At 42.4% G+C, this 26,575-nt stretch overlaps 1 protein-coding gene across 5 annotated transcripts in view; it reads right to left on the bottom strand.

The window, feature by feature from the left end:
* Positions 1 to 22,914, bottom strand: part of tns1a (tensin 1a) — a 179,038-nt gene extending 156,124 nt beyond the window's left edge. For 4 of the 5 annotated variants that reach the window (XM_051941887.1, XM_051941886.1, XM_051941888.1 and 1 more), the window contains exon 1: positions 22,750 to 22,914. In XM_051941887.1, coding sequence (XP_051797847.1) covers positions 22,750 to 22,845 — 96 coding nt within the window. In that variant the 5' untranslated portion in view covers positions 22,846 to 22,914. Of the gene's footprint in view, positions 1 to 15,627; positions 15,652 to 22,749 lie in introns of those variants that run through there. The other variant, XM_051941885.1, reaches the window with a different exon arrangement.
* Positions 22,915 to 26,575: the final 3,661 nt, after the last annotated feature.

A 26,575-nucleotide genomic window follows, 5' to 3' on the forward strand; every position in this document is an offset into this window, starting at 1 on the left:
GTGCGGTGGGGACCGGGAACTACAGCGCCGCCAAGACGCTACATCGGCTTCGTAGCCGGTTCTACTGGCCGGGCTGTCGGCGAGACGTGGAACTCCACGTACACTGCTGCGACATCTGTACCGCCCAGAAGGGACCGAGCCAGCGGTCCCACGCGCCGCTGCAGCGCTATCTTGTGGGGGCCCCGATAGAAAGCATCGGAGTGGACGTCCTTGGGCTGTTTCCCGTCACTGACTCCGGGAACCGCTACGTCCTGGTGGCCATGGACTATTTCACAAAGTGGTCGGAGGCGTACATGGTTCCCGATCAGAGTGCCTCGGCAACGGCGGAGTGGCCCGTGGAGGAGATATTCACCCGGTTCGGGGTCCCCGAGGAGCTGCACAGTGACCAGGGGTGGAACTTCGAGAGCCAGGTGTTCGCTAAGGTTTGCAAGCGGCTGGGGGTGACCAAGACCAGGACTACGCCGTTGCACCCTCAGAGCGACGGGCTGGTCGAGCGTTTCAACAGGACCCTGGCCACCCAGCTGGCCATCCTCATCAGCCGCCACCAACGCGACTGGGACCGCCATCTGCCCCTGGTCCTGTGGTCATACCGCTCTGCAGTTCAAGAGTCCAGTCAGTGCACGCCTGCTGCACTAATGTTTGGCCAGGAGTTGCGGACACCGGTGGACTTGGTGTTCGGTCCCCCCCCGGAGCCGGAGATCGCGGGAGGTCCGGAACTGAACTATTTTCATTGTTTGCGGGAGTGTCTGTGGGTGGTGCATGATTTTACCCGCCGAGCCCAGGAGGACGCAGGGCTAAAACAAAAGCGAGCATACGACACTCATTGCCGGGGGCAGCCACTCGCACCTGGGCAGAAGGTGTGGGTTTACTGCCCGGTGCGAAAGAAGGGACTGTCGCCCAAGCTCTTCACACACTGGCGCGGACCAGCTGTGGTGATGGAGCAGCTTACCGATGTGGTTTATCGGGTCCAAATGCCCGACCACAGGAAAAAACTGGTGGTCGGGACCGGGACCGGCTCTCCCCTTACCGGCCTTTGGCGCCGCCGGGGAGGGGAGAAACAGAGGAGGACACCACGGAGACTGCAGGCGCAGACCCCCGGCCAGGACCGGCACCGGTGGGTCTGCGTTGTTCCACACGCCGCCGCCGCCGCCGCCGCCAGCCTGGACACTTGGAACCTTACTGCACATGGCTCAGGGGTTTCGGGGACGTGTAAACCCCTTAGGTGGGGGCTATGTAGCGGCCGTGGGGGCCGCTGGGGTCGCTGCGGCGAGTGACTGTGTTCCGGATGTGGGGGGCCGCTAGGCATCATGGGAGTTGTGTGTTCTTTGGGGTTGTTTTGTGGGGTTATTTGTGTGTTCGAGACGTTCTTTTTATTACTGGTTGCTTTTAGTTGTTCCAAGTCTACTTTCTGAGTTCATTTTGTGTGTTTCATTGTTTCGTGTTGTACTGTGACTCAGGGGGGTTGTTGGGGGAATGACCTCGGCCTGCGAGCCGCTACAGTGTGTGTGAGTTCTGAGTGCTTTTTGTGCTGACAATAAAGCCAGGTGTGTTAACTGCAAGATCCTTCGTCATTCCTGTCTTAAGTCGCCGCTCAGTGCTACAGTATTTATAAGCATTTAAAGCATCTTGGTGCCATTCTACAGTTCTGGTGTTAATGACCTGGCAGAAAGCTGGTAGCTAAACCAATCAGACGAAGCCAGCTGTGTCACAGTCAGGTGCCATGGTTACCTGGCTGCCACAGCAACTGGGGTCAATGTGTCCCGTCAAACAGTGATGAATGGGGTAGGATGAAAAACACATAACACACACACACACACACACACACACACACACACACACACACACACACACACACACACACACGTGTGCAAGTGCAAATGGATCTTGGATGTCTGCCATGCAGTCTGGGATTAAAATTTTTTTTCAAAGAAAGAGAGAAGGGGCCTTAGCAGCTTGAATGGCAGGTAATCAAAAAAGAGAAAAACATTTTCATGACTTATTGTGCGACGATCGAGCTACGTCTGTCTGTCTGTCTGTCTGTCTGTCTGTCTATTCCCACATTACTCAAAAACAGACAAATGGATTTGGACGAAATTTTCAGGGAAGGTCAGAAATGACACAACGACCAACTGATTAGACTTTGGCAGTATCGCGGCTTATAGTGAACACTACATCAACTGTTTGCTGACAATCACGTGATTGTGATCCTACTACAAATCGACCGCTGCGAAGTTATCGGGACTTATCCATCAGAAATGATACAACAACTGAGCAGCCTTGGTGGAGTCCTATGCTCTCTGAGTGCTTTTCTTGGCTTTTTTTTTCTGTTTTCACCAAGTAAATGTTTTACTTGAGCTCAAAATTAAGCATGTAATCAGAAAGCTAATTTGCTAATGAATACCATCAGTTAATGGCTTGCCCCCTAGTGAGCTAAAGTGTGGCTAAGAAAAGAACATCAGGATAAAATGTTTTTTTACCACTTTTTTTCTCACATTGTAAGCTATTTCCACAGAAGTAGTAACAAAATAACAAGATTCCTCAAAGCATTTATGCCCATAAAAAATGGATGAATGACCAGCATCTTTATACTAAGACAAAGACTTATGAGTCAATCCAGTTTCTTCTGATATAGAGGAAATACAAAAAGATGCAATCAGTTTACATGTACAGATGCTACACCAAAGTAAAGGCTTCTTCTATTTTTTATTTTATTTTTTTTGCAATTATGGGGTCTTGGAGTTGTTTTCGGTGATGCACTAATGACTCTCGTGCAAATAGTGCACTGTGCACAGCTGAAAGCACTCCAAAAGACAAGGCCATGAGAGAAAAATGAAAAATCACAAGGCCTGTCCTCTGTGTGTCTGTCGTATTAGAGAGAGACTCCCAGGAGAGGCCAGAGAGAGAAAATGGAATGTGGATAGAGGAAAAAAGGGGGTGGATAAAGTGATAGAGTGAACAGTCCAAGAACCGGGGATAGAGGAAGAGGAGAGTAGGTGTTTCTGTGAGTGTATATGTGTGTCCTGGCATGTAGACAGGAGACCCAGTATATCAAAGCTTTCTGCTCTTCTCTCCTGGTTGCACTTAGCTAATGAAAAGCATCACTTACACTACCTCGATTGCGACCCCACTTATAGCCAAGACGTGGGACGAGGAAGGAAAGGGAAAGGAAGTGAAGCGGGGAAGGAGGAGGGAGTGGAGATGACTTGCTCGGGCACTCTTTCTGTCCTTCTGCTCAAAGACGAAGTATGATCACAAATTATTCCTGGCACATGCAATCAGTCATAAAAGATACATCAAGTCTTACAAAGAGAATGCATACAGTTAAACAAATTATGTACTCATGTTGATTGTAAAGAGACAAAAAGTGTAAAGTTGCCATTGAACTGAAGTAAAGATTTCAACCCATCTTTACTTATTCAGGTAGTCTGACCTCAACAGAAAAATGGGAATTCTCAGTTGTTGAGGCGAGTTCAAACTAGAGGGGGTGGACAATTATTGGATAAGAAATTCAGCTTTTTTGGGATTATTTTTTTAACTGATTCCTGAAACTCATTCAAAAATGTAATACTTTGGCAGTAATGTAGTTGCTGTGCTCTATTTGCTGTTGCCACTCTGATTAATTTAATGCCAAAGGTAATGACAAATCAACAAAGAAGGAATATTAAAAACTTCACTTTTGATAAAGCATATATAAAGCATTAATAGCATTAATTCAACAAAATCATGTGTTATACTTTGTCACGCTCTTCAGGTCTGCTGGGTGGCAGTCTCTCCCTTCCCCTCCTTTCTCTCTTCTCCTTTTTCCACAGTGGTATAAGCACTGAATGTGTTGAGTGAGCACACCTGCAATCCTGGACCCTGCACCTGCCAAGATGTCATTCCAACCACGCGACATGCCTCCTCCGCCCGCATTCCTTCACCCTCTCTCCCTCGTCAGGCTGTCAGCTAAATTTGCTCCGCTCTCTTTCTGGGTCATACTTTGTGTTTGTACATTTTTTTGTGCTGTTTGTTCGCTGTGTTGCCGTTTATAGTTCAAATTGTTTCTATCAGAGTTTGTGTGTCTATTCTAGTCTTGTTCACTTACCTAGCTTGGTGTTACCAAGTCCTGGTAGCTTCCTGGCTTAATTAATATCTGCTTTCGTAAGATGAAATCTGCCAGGGTTTGCATTTGGTCTTTGTCTTTGTTTGTGTAATTTAGCCACCAGTCCAGCAGATGTCTCCCTTGGGAATGCAAACTCTGTTTTCCTGATCACATCAGTTCCCTGTAGCTCTTTTGCTTCCTGTGTAGACTGTATAAATATTTATTGTAAATGCATTTCATCATTCTGTACACTGGTCTGTCATGTCTCCATTGTTCTGCACTTGAGTCTCTGATCCACTCCATGATACAGTTTGTTTTTCCAAATTTTAACACCACGGTTTTCATGTTTTGTGCAAATGTACATCAGTTCCATATGTTGATTAAGGGTGTCCTTGATAATCAATATTTGGTATTGGCCCTGGAAAAAAAAACTTTACACATTTACTGTAGTGGTGTAAAAAGTGCATGTAACACTTGTATCATTTTATACTCTTCGAAATAACACACTCGACAAAAATATAAACGCAACACTTTTGTTTTTGCTCCCATTTTTTATGAGATGAACTCAAAGATTTAAAACTTTTTCCACACACACAATATCACCATTTCTCTCAAATATTGTTCACAAATCTGTCTAAATCTGTGATAGTGAGCACTTCTCCTTTGCTGAGATAATCCATCCCACCTCACAGGTGTGGCATATCAAGATGCTGATTAGACACCATGATTAGTACACAGGTGTGCCTTAGACTGCCAGCAATAAGAGAGAGAGAGGGAGAGAGAGAGAGAGAGAGAGAGAGAGAGAGAGAGAGAGAGAGAGAGAGAGAGAGAACAGAACAGTGGATATTTTCTGAAATCTCAGAGTTCATCAATCTTACCATTTTAATGGCAAAGGCCATGGAAGAAAAATAATATATTTTAGTCATTTATAATTTTGCTTGATAACTTTTAAAGTTTCACATTTCTATGATTTACGAATTTGTTGTTTTACAGAATTGTATTTATTTTACATATTTTCTGGAATTTCAAAAATCACAAATATCACTAAAATTACAAAAATAGAATGTGAATTTACTGTCTAATCCTTTAAACTTTTTAAAAACCTCAAGTTTTTTTAAATGAAAGATTAAAAAGTAAATAAATACAATTTTATGTAAAATTAAGGCAAGAAAATGTATTTTAATTAAATATTGCTGTATTTTATTGAGATGGGTTTTATTGAGCTGTCTAGTCAGTAACTTTGCTAATTTAACTAATAGCTAGTTAAGAAGTTATGAAATTGTTGTTTATGTCAGGCTCTTATCAACTGTATTTCATCTTTGCAAATGTAGCCTCAAAGCAACATTTTATGCAGATCATGGCTCCTTCAAATACTCTAAATATCAGACCAAACTCAAGGACTTCTTTAAAGGCACATGTACACAAAAAGTACACTTTCGTCAAGAGGGGAAAGTCTCAGTATAACATTTGTAGTTGGGCCCCATGTTTATAGCAGATAGCTTTTGAGCTGCTACATCTGGGACTGCTCCCTGATGCTCAAAACCACAGCCACTCTCTCTTTCTCTCACATACAGAAACACAACCTTCTCTATGTCCAGCTTCATTCTTACATGTATGCCTGACAAGCCTCCTCTGATGCAAATGTCCACATATGGTTCCAGTTACAGCATCCTGCATGAATTATAGGAAGAGTTTAAAAACACAAAATGGAGCATGTTGGAATAAAGATGTATAGTATAATTTTGCAAAACGATGTAATTTGACACAAACCATGTAGCCCATTAATAGCTCAGTGAGTGTCCCTTAATGTGCAATAACTGTCTCCAAGGAACAATAATGGAATAAGTACAGCTGTTTGGAGATTAGAGTTTGAAGCTGAAGATATTTAGGGGCTTCCCTGCATAAAATCCAGTAGAGGAGCTACATGTTCTTCTCTTGGGAACAGTCATCTATGCTTTTTCCTTTAAAAGACACAAAGAAATCTGCTTTTAAGACGGTGTTATGTGCAAATGTGAGTCAGAAACAGAGGTGAATGATTTTTCTGAATGAGTGACCGAGCTGATGGATGAGGTGAACAGACAGAGCAAATGAGTCGCCCCACCCCCACCCCCACTCCCACCCCCAAAAAAGAAATGCAAATAGTTCTAAAACCAGCTACAACACTGGATAACATGGATAAACCCACAGAAAGAAGGAAGTCCTGCACCATCACCCACCCCGCCCCCAAGATGAAAAAGCAGAGCCACACCTGCTTTCAATTTCCACCAGAGTGACATTCTGTCAGAAAAAATGGTTGCCTTTGTGAGACAGAAAGCGTGAGAAAAACAAGAAACTTAAAAAGGCATGAGAACCACTGTGTTAATGTTATTAGAAATTTGGTTTCAACAATTCCATGTTTTATATACTCTTCTATTATATAAAGCATTTTTAATGCATAGATGAAAACTATGGCAACATCATGGACTTTTTAGCAACACATGATTGCAAATGAAAAACTGTAGCAAAGAATTATTTGCAATACACTCCAGACACTATAGTACTACCCCCAGCAATGCTCCCATAAATAAATGAATCATTTCCTTCAAATCCCAACTCAATTATTCATTTTGCTTGTTGACCTAATGATTTTTTGCTGTATAGGTTTTCATGCTCTATTAAAAAAAAACGTAAATAAACGAAGATAAGAAGCCATCCAGCAGTTTATATCAATACATTTATATTAATAACTTACAATACAAATGAAATAATAATAAAACCAATAAAAGCCTTACTAAGCAATAAAAATGTAACAACACATAATAGTAAGACTATAAAAATGGGATTTTAGAAGTGATTTAACCCTTTCAACCCCAAAATTTGTCAGCAGATTTAAAAGACAGGATGTCTTAAAGAAAATCTCCACTTTTCTTTCAGACAGTGTTTGAACTAATCATCTATAACATGTAATTCTATTTGGAAAATTTACCAAACTGAAACTTAAAATCATCATATTTCAAGAAAATCACTTGATTCTACAGATTTATTTTTTAAATTTTGACAAAAGAAAATTCTTTCTGCTAGTCAGATTCTGTAAAAATCTGTACATTTTATGCTCCTCAGATGCAATTGTGAAGACATTAGTTGCTCAACTGTGATTGACAGTCATGTGACAAAAATTCAACAATTATTTGTATGAAATGCAGGCTGTGTTTACACAGAGCAGTTAATAGACAATGGCCGAGGATCTGAGGGTGTGAGCAGGATCATATGGGGTCGACATTTCTGTTATGTACCTTGGGGCCTGACCTGAACACACATCAAAAGTCCATTCATCCATCCATTCTCTATCCACTGCTTTGTCCTCACTAGGGTCGCAGGGGGTGCTGGAGCCTATCCCAGCTGACTCGGGCGAAGGTAGGGGACACCCTGGACAGGTCGCCAGCCTGTCGCAGGGCTGCATATACAGACAAACAATCAGTCTCACATTCACACCTACGGGCAATTTAGAGTAATCAATTAACCTCAGCATATTTTTGGACTGTGAGAGGAAGCCGGAGTGCCCGGAGAAAACCCACCCATGCACAGGGAGAACATGCAAACTCCATGCAGAAAGATCCCAGGCCCAGGCCGGGATTTGAACCGGGGATCTTCTTGCTGCAAGGCGAAAGTGCTAACCACTTAATCACTGTGCAGCCCCACATCAAAGGTGATCAGTAAAATATTAAAACCAATCCTGAAATGAACAGCGAGCCAGAATTCAAACAATTACCACACCGGCTCACCTATGACTGAACTTCAACACTGTAAGGCTTCACAATGGCAAGCTGCATTATTGTAGTAATCCACACTTGTACCACAAAGTGATTTTGAAGAAGAAGAAGAAGAAGAAGAAGAATACAGATGCCGCACCATCCAATTTGGCAGGATTGGTTCCTGTGGAAATTCAAACCAGGGTCATTTTCTCAGAACATACTGCAACCGTTATAATTTGCATTGTGGATGAATATAGGTGAAGAATATCTTTATGCCATCAGAATTCTTCCACATCTCAGACCTTTCTGTAAACTCTGCTCTCATTGGCAGCCTCTGCTGCCATTGCTTGCATCTGTGACCCTTGTTAAAAGGGTGTTTTCCTTGCCACTGTCGCCTTTGGGCTTGCTCTGGGGGTCAGGCATATGGGTTCTGTAAAGCGTCTTGAGACGATTTGACTGTAATTGACGCTATATAAATAAAATTGAATTGAATTGAATTGTGATCTAAGAGACACAGATGGCATATCAAACAGCAGAAATTTGCACAAGGTCAATTTTAGATGAAACTGCATAGACAAATTTGCTTTACTCAGCATAATAACCAGGGTTTCCAAAAATTCTTCACATCAGGGTCATTCAATTAAAAATTAGGAATCCTAATTTGATTGAGGTTTTGCTACATGCCCCTCCATTTATGATCATTGTTTTGCTCTTTCTTTCGTTCTTTTTTTAACAGTAGATGGGAAACTAACAGAGGGGAGAGCAAAATCTCTTATCAGGATAGTCATTATTCTGGTCATAAACCCCAAGGGGCCTTCTTCACTGTGATTATGGCTACATCAGTGATTGCCATCTCAGAAGTACCCATGATCATAATATAGTCAAGCAGGCTGTTACGATACACAAGAACAGTTTGGTTAACTTTAACTATACCAGTTAACTTTAACTATTGTCCGGTATAGTGCAAAGCTATACCGGACAATACATTTAACTGACTTCAACCCAAAGTGTTTCTTCTTGGAAATTGACACATTTGGTTATTTGGCATGCCTTTTACAACACATCAGTTGGAATTTTAACCATTTTAACAACATATCTTTACCTCTTCATCAATGAGAGTATGGATCAATGTGCAGAATAAATATATGAATTCAGGATTTTTTATTTATGCTGCTGAATACAGAAGATCCCAGTGGACTGCGGGCCAATTGCCAGATTGTAGAAGATTCCTCCTTGGAGCACCAGCAAGAAACGCTGGATCTGTATCTATACCTAACTTGCTTATGTGTGTGTGTGTGTGTGTGTGTGTGTGTGTGTGTGTGTGTGTGTGTGTGTGTGTGTGTGTGTACTTGTTTCTGCTATACAGGTGGGGACTTTGACCTGACTATTTGCTATAAAGGTGGGGACTTGTCTTACGGTGGGGACCTAAAATGAGGTCCCCACGGGTGGCAACACCATTTTCTTGGCCATATTGTTGTTAACAAAAAATGTAAAAGTGCAAAAACGTTTGTTTAGGGTTAGGCATTGATTTGGTGATGGTTAAGGTTAGGGTTAGGGTATGGGTTAGGAGTTAGATATGAATGGGAGTCAATGGTAAGTCCCCACCGGTATAGAAAAACAAACATGTGTGTGTGTGTGTGTGTGTGTGTGTGTGTGTGTGTGTGTGTGTGTGTGTGTGTGTGTGTGATCTTATGTGGACACTTTAAATCAACCCATTAACATTTGTGTGTGAGAACACGAGGGTGCAGCTGTGACACTGTTTTCACAAGTGTGCAATATAATCAATACCAGGTGGAGGCAGAGAGACACAGAGATCAATGAGCTGTGATCATGAAGTCTCGGCCGCTTATGATCATTAGTCAGCTGCTAATGAAGTTAGAATGTCATGTTTGCTAATGAGCTCTCTCTCTCTCTCTCTCTCTCTCTCTCTCTCTCACGTGCGTGCATGCACACAATAGGGCACTAACCAGGCCAGTGACAAAGTTGAGCCTCCGCCATTATCCCAAAACAACCCTTCACAAACCGGCTCAAACTGTTCCCTTTTGGCAGACAGTACATGGTAATGCATGTGTACCACAAGACTGAAAAAAAGCTTCTTTCCTAAAGTGTTGAACATAGCCTGACAACTTGCACAGTGAGAGGGAACTCTCTACTGCACAATATGTTCATATGCATACTTGATTCATTTGCACACCAAGCTGCACTTTTATTTATTTAGTACAGAGATTTAAACTGCCTATGACTTTTCAATTGCTTGTTTACTTTAATGTGAATTCAGCATTGTTGCATTACGTCAAGTTTCAACTTACTGAATGTGAATATTGCTTATTTTTCTTTGTCTGCACAGCGCTAGTATTACTTGCAGACTTGTAGTAATTTCTAACAATTCGAGAAGTTGTCTGCAGTGTTATTTTCATATGAAGCGTTTGATGCCAAACACAGAGGTCTGGTGGGAATAGTAGCCCCATCTAAATTCAAATCTCTGTGATTTGGATACACTTTGTGCAAGTTTATTGCTCTGTCCACGCCCTGTCTTTTAATTATTGTTTTTTTTCCTTTTGCATCTTTCAGGTTAATTTACAACATAAGTCATCCCAAAGCACTTGAAGTAGTAGGGTGAGGGACTGCAATGCTATAATAGAGAGAGACATCCAACAAATCCAAACATCCCCTCTAAGCTGCTCTCGGAAAAGAAGCAATAGGAAGAGAAATCATCCCTTTATCAGGAAAAATCTCCACCAGAACCAAGGAAGGCAGTCATCTCCCTTGACCAGTTGAGATGAGGGTATAGATAGAAATCAGAGAAACAATGCCAAAGAGGGAAAAATAAAGCACTTTCGAGGTTAGTGAGGCTACTAACCTTTTTCATGCTCAAGAATTATGGATGCTGCTTGATAATCATAGATGAAAATTTGGACAGAGGTTTTGGAAGTTTTGGAGACCCGTGTTGCTACACATTAAAATTCACAGAAAGATCAAGCTCAAATTCATTCGAGATGTCAAACAATGATAAGATGGACAATATGCAATGAAGAACATTTTGCTCCTTTTCAACAGGCTCTACAATTATTATAAATAAAACATAGACAACTCTTATTGCGTGTGAATGCTCCTCACAAAACACACACAAAGCAGGATCATTTTGAAATGACTGGGAGTCCCCAGTTAATCCCATGTCAATAGGATTTACGATCGTAAAATGAGTATCTTTGTTTGCTATTTGCTGATATTTTTTAGAATAATTGCTCGGTTGTCAAAAAAAAGTTAATGGCACATTATCTGTAACAATCATAAATGTAGTTGCAACCCAAATCTACACCACCTAATTTGGGGTCATTGTAGCAGTTCCCAACCTTTTTCGCTCACGAAAGAAATGTATTGATTAGAGGAGCATTTCAGACAGTGAACATACAGAATAAGTGGTGTGTAGTGATTTCCTTTCTTGTGACGATATTAAATGCACATTGGCTACCTGAGCAGGTTAAGTATTTTGTTTTTTCACAATGAAACAGTACAAAAGATTAAAGAATATCAGCACCAAAAAATGACAACTGGATGACAACCAAGAAAAACACTTAATAAATGTTGTCCTGTGATTATTTTGGTATTTCAGCCCGCAGATTAGAGTCACTAGATTAGCTGATTAACAGATGAAGCAGAAAAATCACCAACATTATATCTCAAACACGAATAGGAAAAAATATGAAAAATCCAGGTTCCACTTTTTTAAATGTGTGGATTAGCTTTTCTTTTCTTTGTGTATATAACTGAGACCATTTTTTACCCCCCAACAAAACCGTCTGTAAAAGTCAGCAAAATTGTGATAAGTTTTTTTTCTGTTACATTACACAAATCAAGATTGAAGATATTAATTAGTTTCAGCCCTAAAGACTTCTGGTTTGCTTCAAGGATTGTATCTGCTGCTTCCATATCTGTATTTCTCGAACTTGAAGTATAACCCTTTTTGATGATTGATGATCTACAGGCAGATAGACAACATCCCAGTCAGCATCTACTAAACTGTCGGCAGAGATCCAGACTCAGGTCTGGGAGATGGGGCAGAGTAGTGCACAGCGCTCAAGGGAAGAGTGCTGAAGCTTGTTCAAGGGCCGGCTAGTGGTGGCCCAGGGGCTTGGTGGGAGGCGTCCGATCACATCGGATATAAATCACCTGGTCACAGTTACACAGAGCATTGTTTAGCCAGTGGAATAGCTACACTCTCTGAGGACAGACCCGAGTCTTGAAGAAACAGTACCACACACCATGCATTCCTACATACCGGTACACACAAATGCACTGGCTGAAAAAGAGAGCATGCAGAAAACTCCAGTGAGATTTGGACAGATCTCTGGCTGTGGACAGTCAGTCTGTGCAGCAGATGAACAGGACATGAGGTCCCTTTGGAGACTGTTAACCAAAATTAGGTCTGAATACGGTTTCATGTCATTTGGAGGTGGACATCAGCATCAAAAGCACAAATATCATCAGAGATTGTCATTACATGCAAGAAAAAGTGAACTTATCTTCATTCCCAAACTACATGAACTGTTAGCTGGACAACATGAGACAGAGTTTGGACAAAGGTTGGTGCAGGTCACAAATTCAGAAACAACAGGAGCTTATCAGGTCACATGAGACTATTTGACTCTTTAAAGCAGTCCATTGAATAGAACTTATTGTGATAGAAATTTGCCTTCCTGCTTCTTTTTGAGTTGCTTACATAAATGGCAGCAAATAAAAGCTAATTTAAACACAACTTTGTCCAGCAAAACAACAACTTTCTAGAATAAATCCATTTGTATCCGATCTCTGGAGCCAAATTCAAATGACCTTGCGCTAAACTATAATTCCAACCTGAGGATCATGCAATTGCCCTTCCAGTGCAAAAGGATAAAGATGATGATGCTACTATGATGCTGCAGGGAATTGAATGCCTGAGGCCGTATGTAGAGACGCCAGGACAGATTCATTACTCAAGAATTTCCTCATTCAACACAAGCTAATCACTGAGCAGAGTTAGCAGATACATTCTTAATACCAGAGGGAAATGGCATTTCTCATACACGCCAGGCCACACACACACATCACAGTCACAGAGAGAGGTGACACGCACAGAGGCGTGGCAGACAGTAACAGCCCAATCAAAGTCTGATTGATTTTCAGAGCTCTCGTGGGATTCTGGTCAGTCAATAAGGGACTCTGTTAGACAACTGAGGACATGATGGATCTACCATACATCTTTGCCTTACAGTGCTTCAGCTGTCTTGTGCTGGACTACATCACAGAATAAAATTGTTTTGGAGTAGCCTTGAACTCACAGCAAGCTCATGATGCACCATTCTGTGTACTCTATAATGATTATTATAATCATACAAGTCACAAGAACCACAATGGAAGCTGCATGATCTGAGCAAAAAACAAAAAACATAGTCAACTTCATTTAAAATCACTAAAATGAAATTTAGTTGATATATTTCAATAGCACATATTTCTGTTTTGGTTCTGTTAAAGGTTTGTATGCATCAACAGCGTGTGAAGAAGGCCAACAAATATGTTTCTTTTTCTCTCTATTATGACAAAATATTTTTGTCATTTAAATGGCAAAAGTGACAGGAGGGACCTTTAACATGCTAATACTCTAGAGCAGGGGTCGGCAAGTAGATGTGGCTTCGGGACAAAATGTTTGTAAACAATCGAACAGCGGGCCAACCTGCGAGGGGGTGCGCTCTGATTCCGCGAGCGGGGGGGCGATACCGCGAGCAGCGGAGCTTCTACAGCTGATCGCTGCTGCTTGGGACACACGTCTCAATTCTGATCACAGATGTATTAAAAATGCTACACACACACGTTTTGCACACACTGTTGCTCAGTGAAATCTGGCTGGTACAACCGTGTCCAACCAGTGGCGCAAACGCGGAAATGCCCGGCAGCAGCCGACCACGCGAGTTTCTGTTGCGGTGACGGACTGGCTTGGCTCCGTGCCAAATCAAATTTTCAAACTCATCTGGCGGGCCAGATATTTTTCCTGACGGGTCAGTTTTGGCCCACGGGCCGCCAGTTGCCGACCACTGCTCTAGAGTAATAAAAACTAGGGAAAGGCAATGCACAAATGTACAATTAGTTAAAGGTATCAAATTTGTACAAATATCTGCAATATTTCACACCAGCCTAAATATTTTACACTAAGGAAAGACAGGAAAGATGCAGTGGAGTGCAAAGTACTTGCCATCAGACAACATTTGAAATCTGAAGTCAAAAGTGTGACACATGAACATAATCAATGGACTGAATGGACACAGGGAAGAAATCATATCGTCAGTGCTGTGTCAAATAACAGTTGTTGTATTCACAGCAGAGCTCCTTACCATATTGTAGAGCAGTACAGAGCTCACCGAAGTATTTGGCCATCGCTGTAGGAACTAGCCTGCATTTGTGGCTGTTTCTGTCAGCATGTCAAATCTAAAATTCTCTCTCTGTGCGTGGGGTAGATAAATTATTAATAGCGTGTATTTGAGGAGCTTTCTTAGAACCTGCTTCTCGCACGTCACTCAGCCTCAGCTTGTTACTCCTCTTCCTCCCTCTGCTGATGTCACAGCTCCAAGCATTCATCTGCATTTCCCTCTCTTTCCTCCTCAGTGTTCATTTCTTTTTGTTGGGAACGAGGGGGGGTGGGGGTGGGGTGATAATATTGGATTGGAAACCTTGCATCTGGACAACTCAATGCTTTATTTTGCAATTGGAGTGCGTGGGAGCTCTTCCTCCACTCTGCTTTTTCCCCGCTTGCATCTAAATGGTTCTCTCCTCCACTGCAAGCTACAGAAAACTAGGGCAGATGCCTCATTTAACACTGGGGTGCAGTCATTACACACTGTATATATTATACAACAAAAAAGCAATAAATCCACCTTCTTTTCTAACAATGATGGTGTAATGCCAGACCTAGGTGCATAAAAATGCTGATGTGTAAGAAGATCTGACTTCATGCGATGGCACAAGACGAACTTTTTCGGTCAAATACTGTTTCCAAGCCCAAACAAATTATGGGCCTCATTTTATCTTTCTACTTTTTTTTTTTTTTTTTTTTTAAACAAGATGCAGCATGGAAAGCCCCCGGTTCCTGACACACTCAGTCAGTCCCAGATAGAAGGAGAAGTGAGCAGCAGCAGATTAAATTATACAGGAGAACCCAGAAATAGCTCCAGTGCCGAGGCCGCATGGACTCGACGCAAGAACACGCCGATGCAAGTCACCACAGAGCAGTCAACTAGATTAGTCCTGCCCGGATCACAGAACTGAGCCAACTACTGTAGATTTGCCTGCCATGCAGCTATACGGTGCAAAGTGGGATGGATGAGAAAGGAACCATACACACTTGACCTGTAGTGACCAAAAATTGAGGATGTTAGTGGAAGGATCTCAAATGCCTCAACTGGATTTTCTTAAAAAATCATTCTCCAACTTTCAGCTTAATCTTTCACACTGAGCACATGCAAAAGTCAGAGGAAACAGTAATGCTGCTGTATTACAATTTCTAAAGCAAGAGCTATTCCCCCCTTTATGATTTACGCTTAAACATAACACTTGACAACATCCTGGAAAGACATTTCCAGCACCTGTGACCAAAAAGAAGCCATCAGATTATTCATAAATGGGACTAATGTAGACTTTCGTACACTGTTGCTATCACAAGCTTCTTTTGATTTGAAAAATATTCTGCTTATATAGACTGCAATTTTTTTTGCCTCTCTCAAGATCTTGATCTTTGTCAATGATGGTCACTGAGTCCTGCGCACATCCTAGTCTGCAATTTCTTACCCAAAACATGCACGAGAGGCAAATCCATGTCCTGGCCCTCCCTGCCAGAGCAGAGGGCAGTGACAGTGACACGGAGGGCATCCTGAAAATAGTGCCACTCAAGAAGTCTCCAGGCTCACGGCAAAAATGCACGGTATTCCCAGAAATTCCTGGTGGTTCCACACAGGCCCCAGCGACATAGATCCATGCCAAACGTGCGAGGTGCACAGAGGGTGGGGAAGAGAATGCTGCTCTCGTTTTCTCGCTGATGGCCTTCGTCAGTCTCCCTTCAAGTGAGCTCCCTCCCTCCTCTTGCTCTACCTCCTCCACTCCATCTAGCTCTCTCTCTTGTTTTCTCACTCAGGCAGATGGCCTTCCTCTCCATCCCCCTTGAAGTGTGGTAACTTTATTCCATAAAGCAAAATAGGGGATGTAAGTCTTGGACCTTATTTTTCCTCTTCCAAAAGTCCTGTCTTCTCAAATGATCCTTGTTTGCCCCTCCTTTCTCTTTTCCTCTCTCTCTCTCTCTCTGTCTCGCTTTTCCCCTCGCACACTTTTGATTCAGTGACTACCCTCCATCACCTTAGCCTCCTTACATACCTCACCTCTCTCTGCCACTAAATCTCTTATGCAAATATGCTGCTCATGTCTGTGCTAATGTCACTTCAATTTTTCATTAGCATCCCTTTCCTGTTTCCAGATCTCCCCTCTTCCCTCAAAAATATCTGCAGGATTTACCAGCTGCAGTAAGGATAGCTGATGAGTGAGACAATCTGCTCAGAATGAACAGATCCTTGCTGCAGAAGCTAGTGTGATCAGTACAAAACACATAACACATCCTTAGAATATTCAGGCACTATATCTGCAATTGCAAAGTTATGTGCACATATGAACACAAAAATGAGCACAGGGGAAAACGTGCATGGCTCTTCTTGCACTGAAAAAAAGGACACCACTGATGTTGTAAAAACTCATACAAAAGCAAATTCCTGCTACAGTTGCTTTTATTCTTTTATTCCTTCTTCTTGCTTACATTTCAAAAGTACTACTCAGGAAAGTTTGTGTTGCACTCCCAGAAAGCTGGGAGACTTGTGAAAGAAACAAAATCAGAAATGGTCATAGCTGATGTAGCTCTGGCAGAGATGTCCAGACTTTGATAGAACGAATCAGCTTCCAGAAAAAAATACCAGATCTGAAAGAGACCAGCACCAATATAGTAACCAGAGGACCCAATTGAGGAAAGTATCGAAGAGAGGAAAGGAAACTGTTGATTGACACAGTCACTGACATAACCAAACATGGTTAAATTAACCACATCAAAAGTCGAATAGAAGCTCATCATTTCAACCTCCAAAGAACTTGAATTGTGCAAATGCACTCTGCAATCTGACTTCTGAAAAAGCTACACATTTGATCTAAGAACTGGATCATGTGTAAACGTAAAGACATTAAACATAGATAACTTTTCACTGCTGAGATGTAGGCTAGCCAGTTTCTCTCAAAAAATGTTTGTGATGGAAAGTACGCAACAGGTATGAAATCAAGACTTTGCACTTCCCTTAACTCATACAAACTAACCTCCATGGCTGGTAAATCACCATGTCTTCTTATTTTTTAAGAAAGTTTTCCTATTTAAAACAATATTCTCAAGACCCAGTACTGTCCCTCAGTGTACTGTGCTGCATTTTAAATGTTACTTCACCATAAGATTGTTTAATGTGAGGATTTTTCGAAATATCTACTTTAATATCAGTCTAATTGTGTTATGGTCGAAGCCATCCAATTAAGTTTTTTTTTTCCAGTTATTGCAATAAATCATGCAGAAGTGCTTTTCTATTTGTATCATTTGTGTAATAATGAAGCAAGAGCAGGTTAGCTGTGACAGAACCCGAATGGTTTACACTCCCTTTGCAGAGCAAAATGCTGCTGGTAAAGTAATCCACACCCACAATGTAGGTTTTGAGACTGCCTGGAAACTGCTGACAAGATTAGTTGTCTACATCACAAAAACAAGTTTTTGATATAAGATGTCTCCATTTTCTTGCTTGGTATCACCTGAATTTTCCCTATGTAACAGCACAAATTATGCATTATGTATTATGAAATATATAAATACATATTTTAAGAAATAGGTTACTAGTTGAATTCAGCATATAGTAATAAAACTGCTGTCTGATGCTATGAGGTTTAACTTTCCTCCATATGTCCCTGTATGTATGGTTTTCATCTTCCTGGGTCAACAACGTGTGCTCATACAACTTTTTTTTTTTTTTTTTACCTTCAAGTATTCCTGAGCACAAGGTGAGGAATTGCTCATGCATGTATACATGTATATAAAGAACAGCACTGAATTAACATTATACCAGCGGTGCAGGCACATTACATCACTCCACAGTCAGATCTATAAAGGGCTAAGAGCCAATTCATTTTGAGAAAACACCCTCTATTGATCCCCGCTGCTCTCCATCACTTACACTGTAACAGTTACCTCAATCCATAGGCTAGCCTGACACATAATCTGTGTGTGTTTTTATGTGTGTGTCTGCGTATTTGATTAACATAACGTCAGCAAATAAAGACACCCTGGAGAAATCCTGAACTGGATTTTTGTGTCTGTTTAGGACATGACAGCAAGTATTTCCTTGCAGCCACCTGATCTAAACTGGGTTGCTAGCAGCCTCTAGTGGCCTCTGAATAACCCTCAGACAGCCTGGGAACTAGAAAGCTTGATTATGGCTATATGTATAGCTCATGCATGTTATTTTTCCTCTGTGGATGCAGCCACAAAAGCCATTTCAGTGATACTTGGCTACCTGCAAAACACATTGATTTCAGTTCTGCAGTTCAGAGCACTGTAGTTTCCCACTACAACATTTTTGCACAGTGAGGTCAGGTTCTTACTCCCTTATTCCCAGTGCAACATACTGGAAAACACTGAGAACAGTCACACAGACAGACACAAGCACACACACTTATACATTAACTTTGTTTCCCACAAAATTGCACCCATGAAGAAGTGAATTTAGGACCATTGCACAGTAAAACGTATCATTACATCCCAGATTAATTATATTATTAGTTTGCTGTACCCATTTAAAGGTGGGAGGAACTCTGATTTACATGTATATACACTGACAAATGCACAGAGAAAGTGATATTTGATCTTTAGCACCCTGGAAAACAATTTTTCAGTAGATACGCTGCTTAAACAAAAAAGAGATAGAAGAGACAAAAGTTGAAGATATGTATTCCACATCGACTCTGGAGTCTCCTCCTCTGTCGCTAGAGAATCCATCACATTAAAGCTTTAATGCTAGAATAACAAAGCATCCATCATGCTGAACGCTGGTCTAGAATACAGTGAGCCATTCAGGGCAGAATCCTCTGGCTGCGTTACCTGCACATCTCTGGCTGACATTTCTCAGCATGGAAGGTAAGTTGGGAGTATATGATAAATACAACAAGCAATGGTTTTCATGCATGTGCTGGAGAGGCTGTTTTGCAGGCAAAGAATATAAGGAGCCATTCAGTAAGCAGGTTTCTTTTCATCCTCATCTCTTTTGGCTTACTGAATGACTATCTAGTGTTAATTTACTGCCAGGGGGCTGGGGGTGGATTGGTGTGGGGAATGGGGTTGGGGTAGATGGGGGGTGGGGAGGGGATTAGTTAAATGAATATGAAGGCAAGTAAACACAAAATGCATAGAAGACAAATAGAAGGGATGAAATGAATAGTGAGAAGGGAAGATGAGGACATGGAAATATAATTTAAACAGAGGCAAAGGGAACATCTGAAGGGACGAGAGGCAAAAGGTAAAAGGAGATGAGAGGAAATCAAATAAGAAAAGACAAGCAAGAGGAATGAGACAGGAGAGGAAAGACAATGTGATGAGAGGAGACAGACAAGAAAACTAAATGAAATAGAAAGAAATGATCACAAGGCAAAAGGTGAGAAAAGAGATGAAAATGAAGAAAAACAGTGGGAAATAGAAAGAAGGGAGAAGAGAGGAAGGAGATACAGGAGGAAGAGGGAAAGAAAGTAAGAGAGAAGAGAAGGGCAGGAGACATAAGAGGATAACAGAAGAAGAAAGGGGACAAGAACAAGGGAAAAGAACAAATAAAGAAAGTCAGTGAAGTAAAAGAAAAGAGCATAAAAAAGAGGAGAGGGAAGGAAAGATCCTGCAGTCAAATAAAAAGAGACTGAAGCGCGAAGAAGGTTTCCGTTCCACAGTACCACAATAGTGTCACCGTAGTAACACATATGGAGAAATCTTTACACAGCATCAATCCACGTTCCTCTGTGCATTCCTATCTCTTTATCGCAAAACTACCATACATTCGCAATAAAACATATAGACCAACAGCAGCTATTCCCATCCCCATCTCCTGTAGTAACCGAGCCCTATGATGTGGGGACTGTGTGAGCCATGTTGCCATGGAAACTGAACACCTCACAGCGGTCCTTGGAGGGAAGACACAGAGCCTTACCTCTCCACTTTCACCTCCCAGTCGGTCACGTGACTGGCTTGAGTGCTGCAGCTCGAGCAACAGAGCAACAACGCACTGAATGGCTGTCTTGTACACTGCACAAAATGGCATAAAAATGCTGTTTGGAGGGAAAATATATTTATTTGTACGATCAAACAACATTGAGACACTGAAGAGGTCTCATAGTGGTTCTAGGGCAGCTTTGTTGGTCACTTATATATACTAGTGATGAGTCAAGAACTTTAATAGATAGACCTATTTTGCTGTTGTTACTGTTAAAAGAAGCAAAAATGTCAAAGATCATGGCTACTTAAGTTTTGACAACCACATAGCACTGAAAAGGTACATGTCATGCAGTTCATTCTCCTTAAAATTATGAATTGCATTTCCAAGTAAATAGCCAATATTGTCATAATGTTAGTCAGGGTAACTTATAATTTGTGTCAAACTATATTTCTTGTTCAAATCAATGCTACAACCCTACGTTTTTTGAATAAATGAAAGCATTCTGTCACAAATATCCCAATAAATGAGGATATTTTCAAGAAATATGAGTCTGCACCATACAATTACACAGGTGGCTAGCCCAGAATTAATAAAGGATTACACTAAATTTGAAAAATACTTGAAAAAAGGTGAGTTACACTTGGAGATGTTGACATATCTTTAAAGACTTTAAAGACACAATTTTAGCTAAAAATTAAATTTTGCAGTGATCAAATGAAGATTTTAGCGTGTTGCCCACACAATTTTTCTTGCAGAGGTAACAACAGTATAAATGTGGACCTTTCCTGAGGGTAGAATATCCATGCCTTCACCATTCCTGGGCACAAGGTACATCCCTGGTGACAAGTATTTGGCCCATTTTACAATATACAAGGTACAAGAATTGGAGATGTGGCTGAGCTGTGCCTCGCTGTAATGACCAAGCATCGGTCATTTAAAAAAAAAAAAAAAAAAACGGTCCAAAAACCCTCATTCACAACTGAATTATCGATAATTTATACATCCAAGTATTTCTGGGAGAAAGAAAAATTCAAACAAAAGAAAATTCTTTGGAAAAAAAGGCCAATGCTTATAGGACAGACTGAGCGAAAGCTGTGACTGAATAAACACAATGGGTTAGGAATTCATTGTATAGCACATATAATGAGTGCGTATCTGCAAAGACACTGACAAGCTCCATGCACATTTGCACACACATACAAAAGGAGTGCGACAGTGGGAACGTGGTGGGATTGAGCACGGGTGTAGAGATAAGGAGCTGCGGCAATGGGGTGGGGGGGTTAGCTGCTGGTGTTAGCGCTGATGGGAGGGTGTTGGGGCTTGAAGAGACGGGTGGCTGCAGCACTGCATGCTACGGCGTCACTAGGAGCAAAAAAAAAATCCCATCATCACCAGACTTTATAACCACTGCTGATCAAATGGTTCTCTTACAGTCGAGGGAGAGCTACAGTACTCCAACACTCAAGTTTAAAATCTTTTAACTGATATTTACATCCAGGATCGAAGATTTTCATGGTGCAAAATTTTGCCAAACATAGGGATTAAAATGAAGGATAAGAGGGCACATGAAACTTACGATAAAATCCTCATTAGGGGACAGATTATTTTTAAAAACTGCTAGAGTGCATTACATTGGTTTTAGTCACTGTTTACAGCCTACTAAAAAAGAAAAAACACAGGGGGAAAAATTTACCTCCAAAAAGATCCTACTCATCACTATTCATCCAAAGATCACCTCAGGCATTCCTTCTGATGTCCTTGTATGTGTGCAAGTGAGCATGTTATAGCGCATAAGAGGAAACAGTGCCGTTTAGGCATACAAGAGTTGTTACACATGATTGATTATCTGCTAAAGGAAAGCACAAAAGCTGTCAGTGCAGTGCAGTTCCAGTTAATATGACTGACTCTAGGAAGATAGACAAAGACAGAGTTTGCATTTGGCTGATACCATTCAGTGAACTCTGCTTGGCCTTACATATTTGCCAAAAGACCATCAGAATATGTCGTAGGGATAACAAGCAAATATGGAATGGCATGCAATGGCAAGAGCTGATTAGGGAAAATCAAAGGCTCTTTCTTTGGAAAGCAAACCCCCCTACCACCCCCACCCCCGCCACCCCCATGTGGTGCATTACAATTCTGCAGTTGTGAAAGCAAGGTGACCCTATGTATCATTAGCAACTCTGATTTGCTCCAGGTGGATGGTGCAAGTGCCAGGTCATAGTGGCATGAACGAATTCTGATCCCCATGGTTTCCCTCCATCTCTATCTGGAGCAACTGCCTGGAGACTGCTTGGAGATGTAACACTGACCTTGAATCAGTACTTAGAGGGACACCAACCAGTCCTTCAGACCAGCTTGGCCACTGGTCCATGACCAGTGGCCAAGCTCTTTTTCACATCGACGTCATTTGGTGCCAGTTGTATGCATGTCACGGTTGAGTGGTGTGCTTTAAGACCGAGGCCTATCCTGATGTATATCGCATGCAGAATGATATATTCTCAGGCAATCATTGCAGAAGAAAGACACCTGCATAGGTTGATGTAAGACAAGAGAGACATGTGCAGAACTCGTTGTCTAAATCCAGTGAATCCCATCTCAGTTCCCCATCCATCCCCACCATTCCTTATCACCGTTCATGAAGTCTTACCTTGTCTCGTTTGGCCCCCCTCAGAGGAAAGAAGCAGGCGAAGAGGAACTTGCCCCAGCTAATGACGGCAGCCAGGCACCAGTTGAGGCGAGCCATGCCTGCGTTTGTCCCGTCTTGACTGCCAGCCTCTTATGTCCGCCCCACCCCCTGGCTTTGGGATAGGATCCTGCAAGAACCCCCCCCACCCCCACCCCCTCACCCAAAAAAAAGAACGATGTCAAGCAAATAAGAACACGCAGAGACAGGAGACCCTTTTGTCCTAGTCCATGGAGCTGATGTGAAGTGAAAACCTTCCTTCAAGTCACACGATGGTTGGGGATTTATTTTCCTTTCACGTTTTTTTTTTGGCAATCTTAGATACCTGTCTGGCTGTGTCTGCAATTCCAAATTGTAGGGGGACGGAGGGGGGCTACTGGCGTCCCACAAACAGACTAGACCGTTGGATGGTCTAGAGGGACCCAATGAATCAAGAGCTTAAAACTGTCCTCCTGTCTTTCCATCCATTTGTCTTTCCCCCCCTTCTTTCGTTCCTCTGTCTCCACAGTCTGGTCTAGATGAGTCAGTCCTCAAAGTGTGATGAGCACCGTTAGCTGTATAATGCGAAGAGCCCGTTGCTGATCGACGACACTGTTACACATGCACACACGCACGCTGGCATGCCCGCACTCACTGTGTCTCACACATGCACATACGCTCGCCTGCAAATAACGCTGTCCTGGCACATACATCCACAGGCAGAAGAGCCCCCTCTCATTGCACGGCTCTCCTCCAGACTCAGGATCCCCGGTGCATCGCACTCACACACTCTGCTTACACACACTTGTCCATCTCTCTCTCTCTTTCGCTCTGTGCTGCTCTCACACATACACACATGCACTGATGCTGCAGCACTTAGTCAGAGCGGGAGGAGGGGAGCAAATGAGTGAGGAGGGGGGAGAAAGGGAGAAAAGACTGGGAACAGAATGGTAGGAAGCGACAGAAATAAAGAGAATAATAACAAAAGGGGTTTCTATAGTTAAGAGTGTATTCTTTCAGTCCTTGTATTTCAGAGTTGGAGTCACTGAGGAGAAGACGGTGATAGGCGAGAGGTGGTGGAGTGACAGAATGGACTGCAAGAGTGAATGGAGGAGTCAAAATGGATGGACGAAAGACATCAAGAGACAAAACGTAAAACAACAAATTAAAAAAAAAAAGACAGAGAGAGAGGCAAGCGAGGAGAATGTACATTAGAATTTTGAGCAGACTAGTGGTGAACTCACGGCAGCATGCGCATTACACACATACACAGAAACAGACGTGCAGCAGCCGTCACAGTGCAAGGCTGATATAAGGCAGGCACAGGGTGATGATTGTAGTGTGTGCGCAGAATTAGGTCGAAGGGAGAAAAGGAGGGAGGAAAGAAAAGGATGGAGGATGGCAGAAGAGGAGAGGAGCAGGGTGTTGAATCATTGTGTCTAGTGTGATTATTTCTCTCTCTCTCTTTCTCTCTCTGTCTCTCTCTCTCACACACACACACACACACACACACACACACACACACACACACACACACACACACACACACACACACACACACACACACACACACACACACACACACACACACTCGACTGCAGGTGGTGCACGGGCTTGTTCACTCTGCTGCAGTCTCTCTACGCTTCAGTGGAAGCACATTCTCACTGCAGAACGCTTTTCTCTGCTGCCCCCCACTCTGATTCAAACCCCAACCCCTCCCAACCGCCACACCACCGCCACACCAACGCGATCACAACACATCAAAGCAATGAGAGAGGGAGATAAAGTGTAGAGAAGATGCTGTTCTGTCAACCAAAGCTAGCTAAGCCTGAGGGGTGGCGACTGGTGTTAGGGTGGGGGTGTTTCGACAAATTGTTTGGCTATATGGAAATGTGCTGGCAAAAAGAAAACAATAAAACAAATCCCTCTGTAACTGCTTTCAAAGCATGAAGCAAATGATGCATTTTTAGCTATCTGTAATATATACACAGGGTACATGGTATATTTTCATCATCATTTGCCTCTCTTTCTGCCATCAGGAAAACGCAAAGGCTATCATCACAATTTTCATGAAACTTGGTTGAGATCTGCAGCATTGCCAAAACAGCAACTCTTTGTGGTGTGTGTGTGTGTGTGTGTGTGTGTGTGTGTATATATATATATATATATATAACTGCACATCTCAGAGTGGCCTTTTATTGTGGGCAGTCTAAGGCACACCTGTGCACTAATCATGGTGTCTAATCAGCATCTTGATATGGCACACCTGTGAGGTGGGATGGATTATCTCAGCAAAGGAGAAGTGCTCACTATCACAGATTTGTGAACAATATTTGAGAGAAATGATGATATTGTGTATGTGGAAAAGTTTTAGATCTTTGAGTTCATCTCATAAAAAATGGGAGCAAAAAAAAGGTGTTGCATTTATATCTTTGAGTGTGTATATATATATGTGGCAATGCTACGATGGCTAATGTGTTTTGGTTAGTTATCAAACAACCAACAACGCCACCTGGGGGAATTTCACCCCCAGGAAATCGTATTAGAGGGAACCACCACTCCAATACAGAGATAAGGTCACACAGGTACGTGCAACACTAGAGACAGACGTGACTCTAAAATGTACACAAAAATAGAATTTATTACAATATTTTCTGTTAAAATGACAATATTTCAATAAAAACCTTAGTGGCGGTGCCACGAGACAACTCAATAGTGAGTGGCAAAATTGATGTAGACTTTTAGGACCTCCAGGGTGCATCCACCGAACACCCGGTCTCACGGGGATTCGTGAAACTGTCACGTAAGTTTTAGTTTCGGTTTCGTGCGCACCAACACGATTTCGTCATGTTTTTCGTGCCGCTCACCACAAAATGTTTTTCGCTGTGGTAATCACATCTGAAAATGGTTTATACCGGCGGATTCATGACGATCTAAGCTGTCCATCGGCGTATACTGCTTGTGTGATTGCGTTTGCGGCCGCCGGCCGCCGGACATTCTTGAAATTCCTATGCAAATTGGTAAGTGTACCACCGGCTTATGGTTAGGTTATGGTTAGGTTATGGTTAGGATTATGATTAGGGTTATGTTTAGGGATGATGTCATTCAAAATATAGCGTTGGATTCGCCGCGGTTTTACATTAAAAATATAATACACACATTCTTTTGAAATACGTTCTGAGTGGCACGAAAAGTCCGCCGTTTAAAATACATTGGTGTGCATTTCGTGGTGAGCGGCACGAAAAACATGACGAAATCGTGTTGGTGCGCACGAAGCCGAAACAAAAATTTACGTGACAGTTTCACGAATCCTCGTGAGATCGGGCTGCTATACACTGAACTCAGGGCTGAGGGCTTACCAGACCGGGATGACTGGCTGAAAAGGGAAAGGGGAGGATCCGGATGCAACACACCACACGTGAAAAAAAAAAAAAACTACTGATGGACACCCAAGTGCTCTACTGTACAGGAAGTGAGGGGGACCACCACCTCGGGGGGGGGGGATCAGCCAGCCACTCGTCATACAGCCCAACAGCTCCTCAAATCCAACGTGATGCATAGGTTATGTCCAGCTCTGAGGCCACACACCCCCGGCTCCCAGCCTTCGACCAAGGTACAAGCCGACTTCTGACAGGTAGGTAAAGAAATACTCCACCAGCATCTCGAGACTGCCATGGCAAACCACGCTGCAGAGTGAATATCCCAGCTCCAGGGAGAGGATGCATGTAGAAAATGAGCATCCCTCTCCCAGATATAATGCAGTATAGCACCGCCCAGTAAGCCAGGTGCAATAGGATGATTGCTCCCAGCC

This window comes from Acanthochromis polyacanthus, chromosome 22 (genome assembly GCF_021347895.1).
Source record: "Acanthochromis polyacanthus isolate Apoly-LR-REF ecotype Palm Island chromosome 22, KAUST_Apoly_ChrSc, whole genome shotgun sequence".
Lineage (NCBI taxonomy): Eukaryota > Metazoa > Chordata > Actinopteri > Pomacentridae > Acanthochromis > Acanthochromis polyacanthus.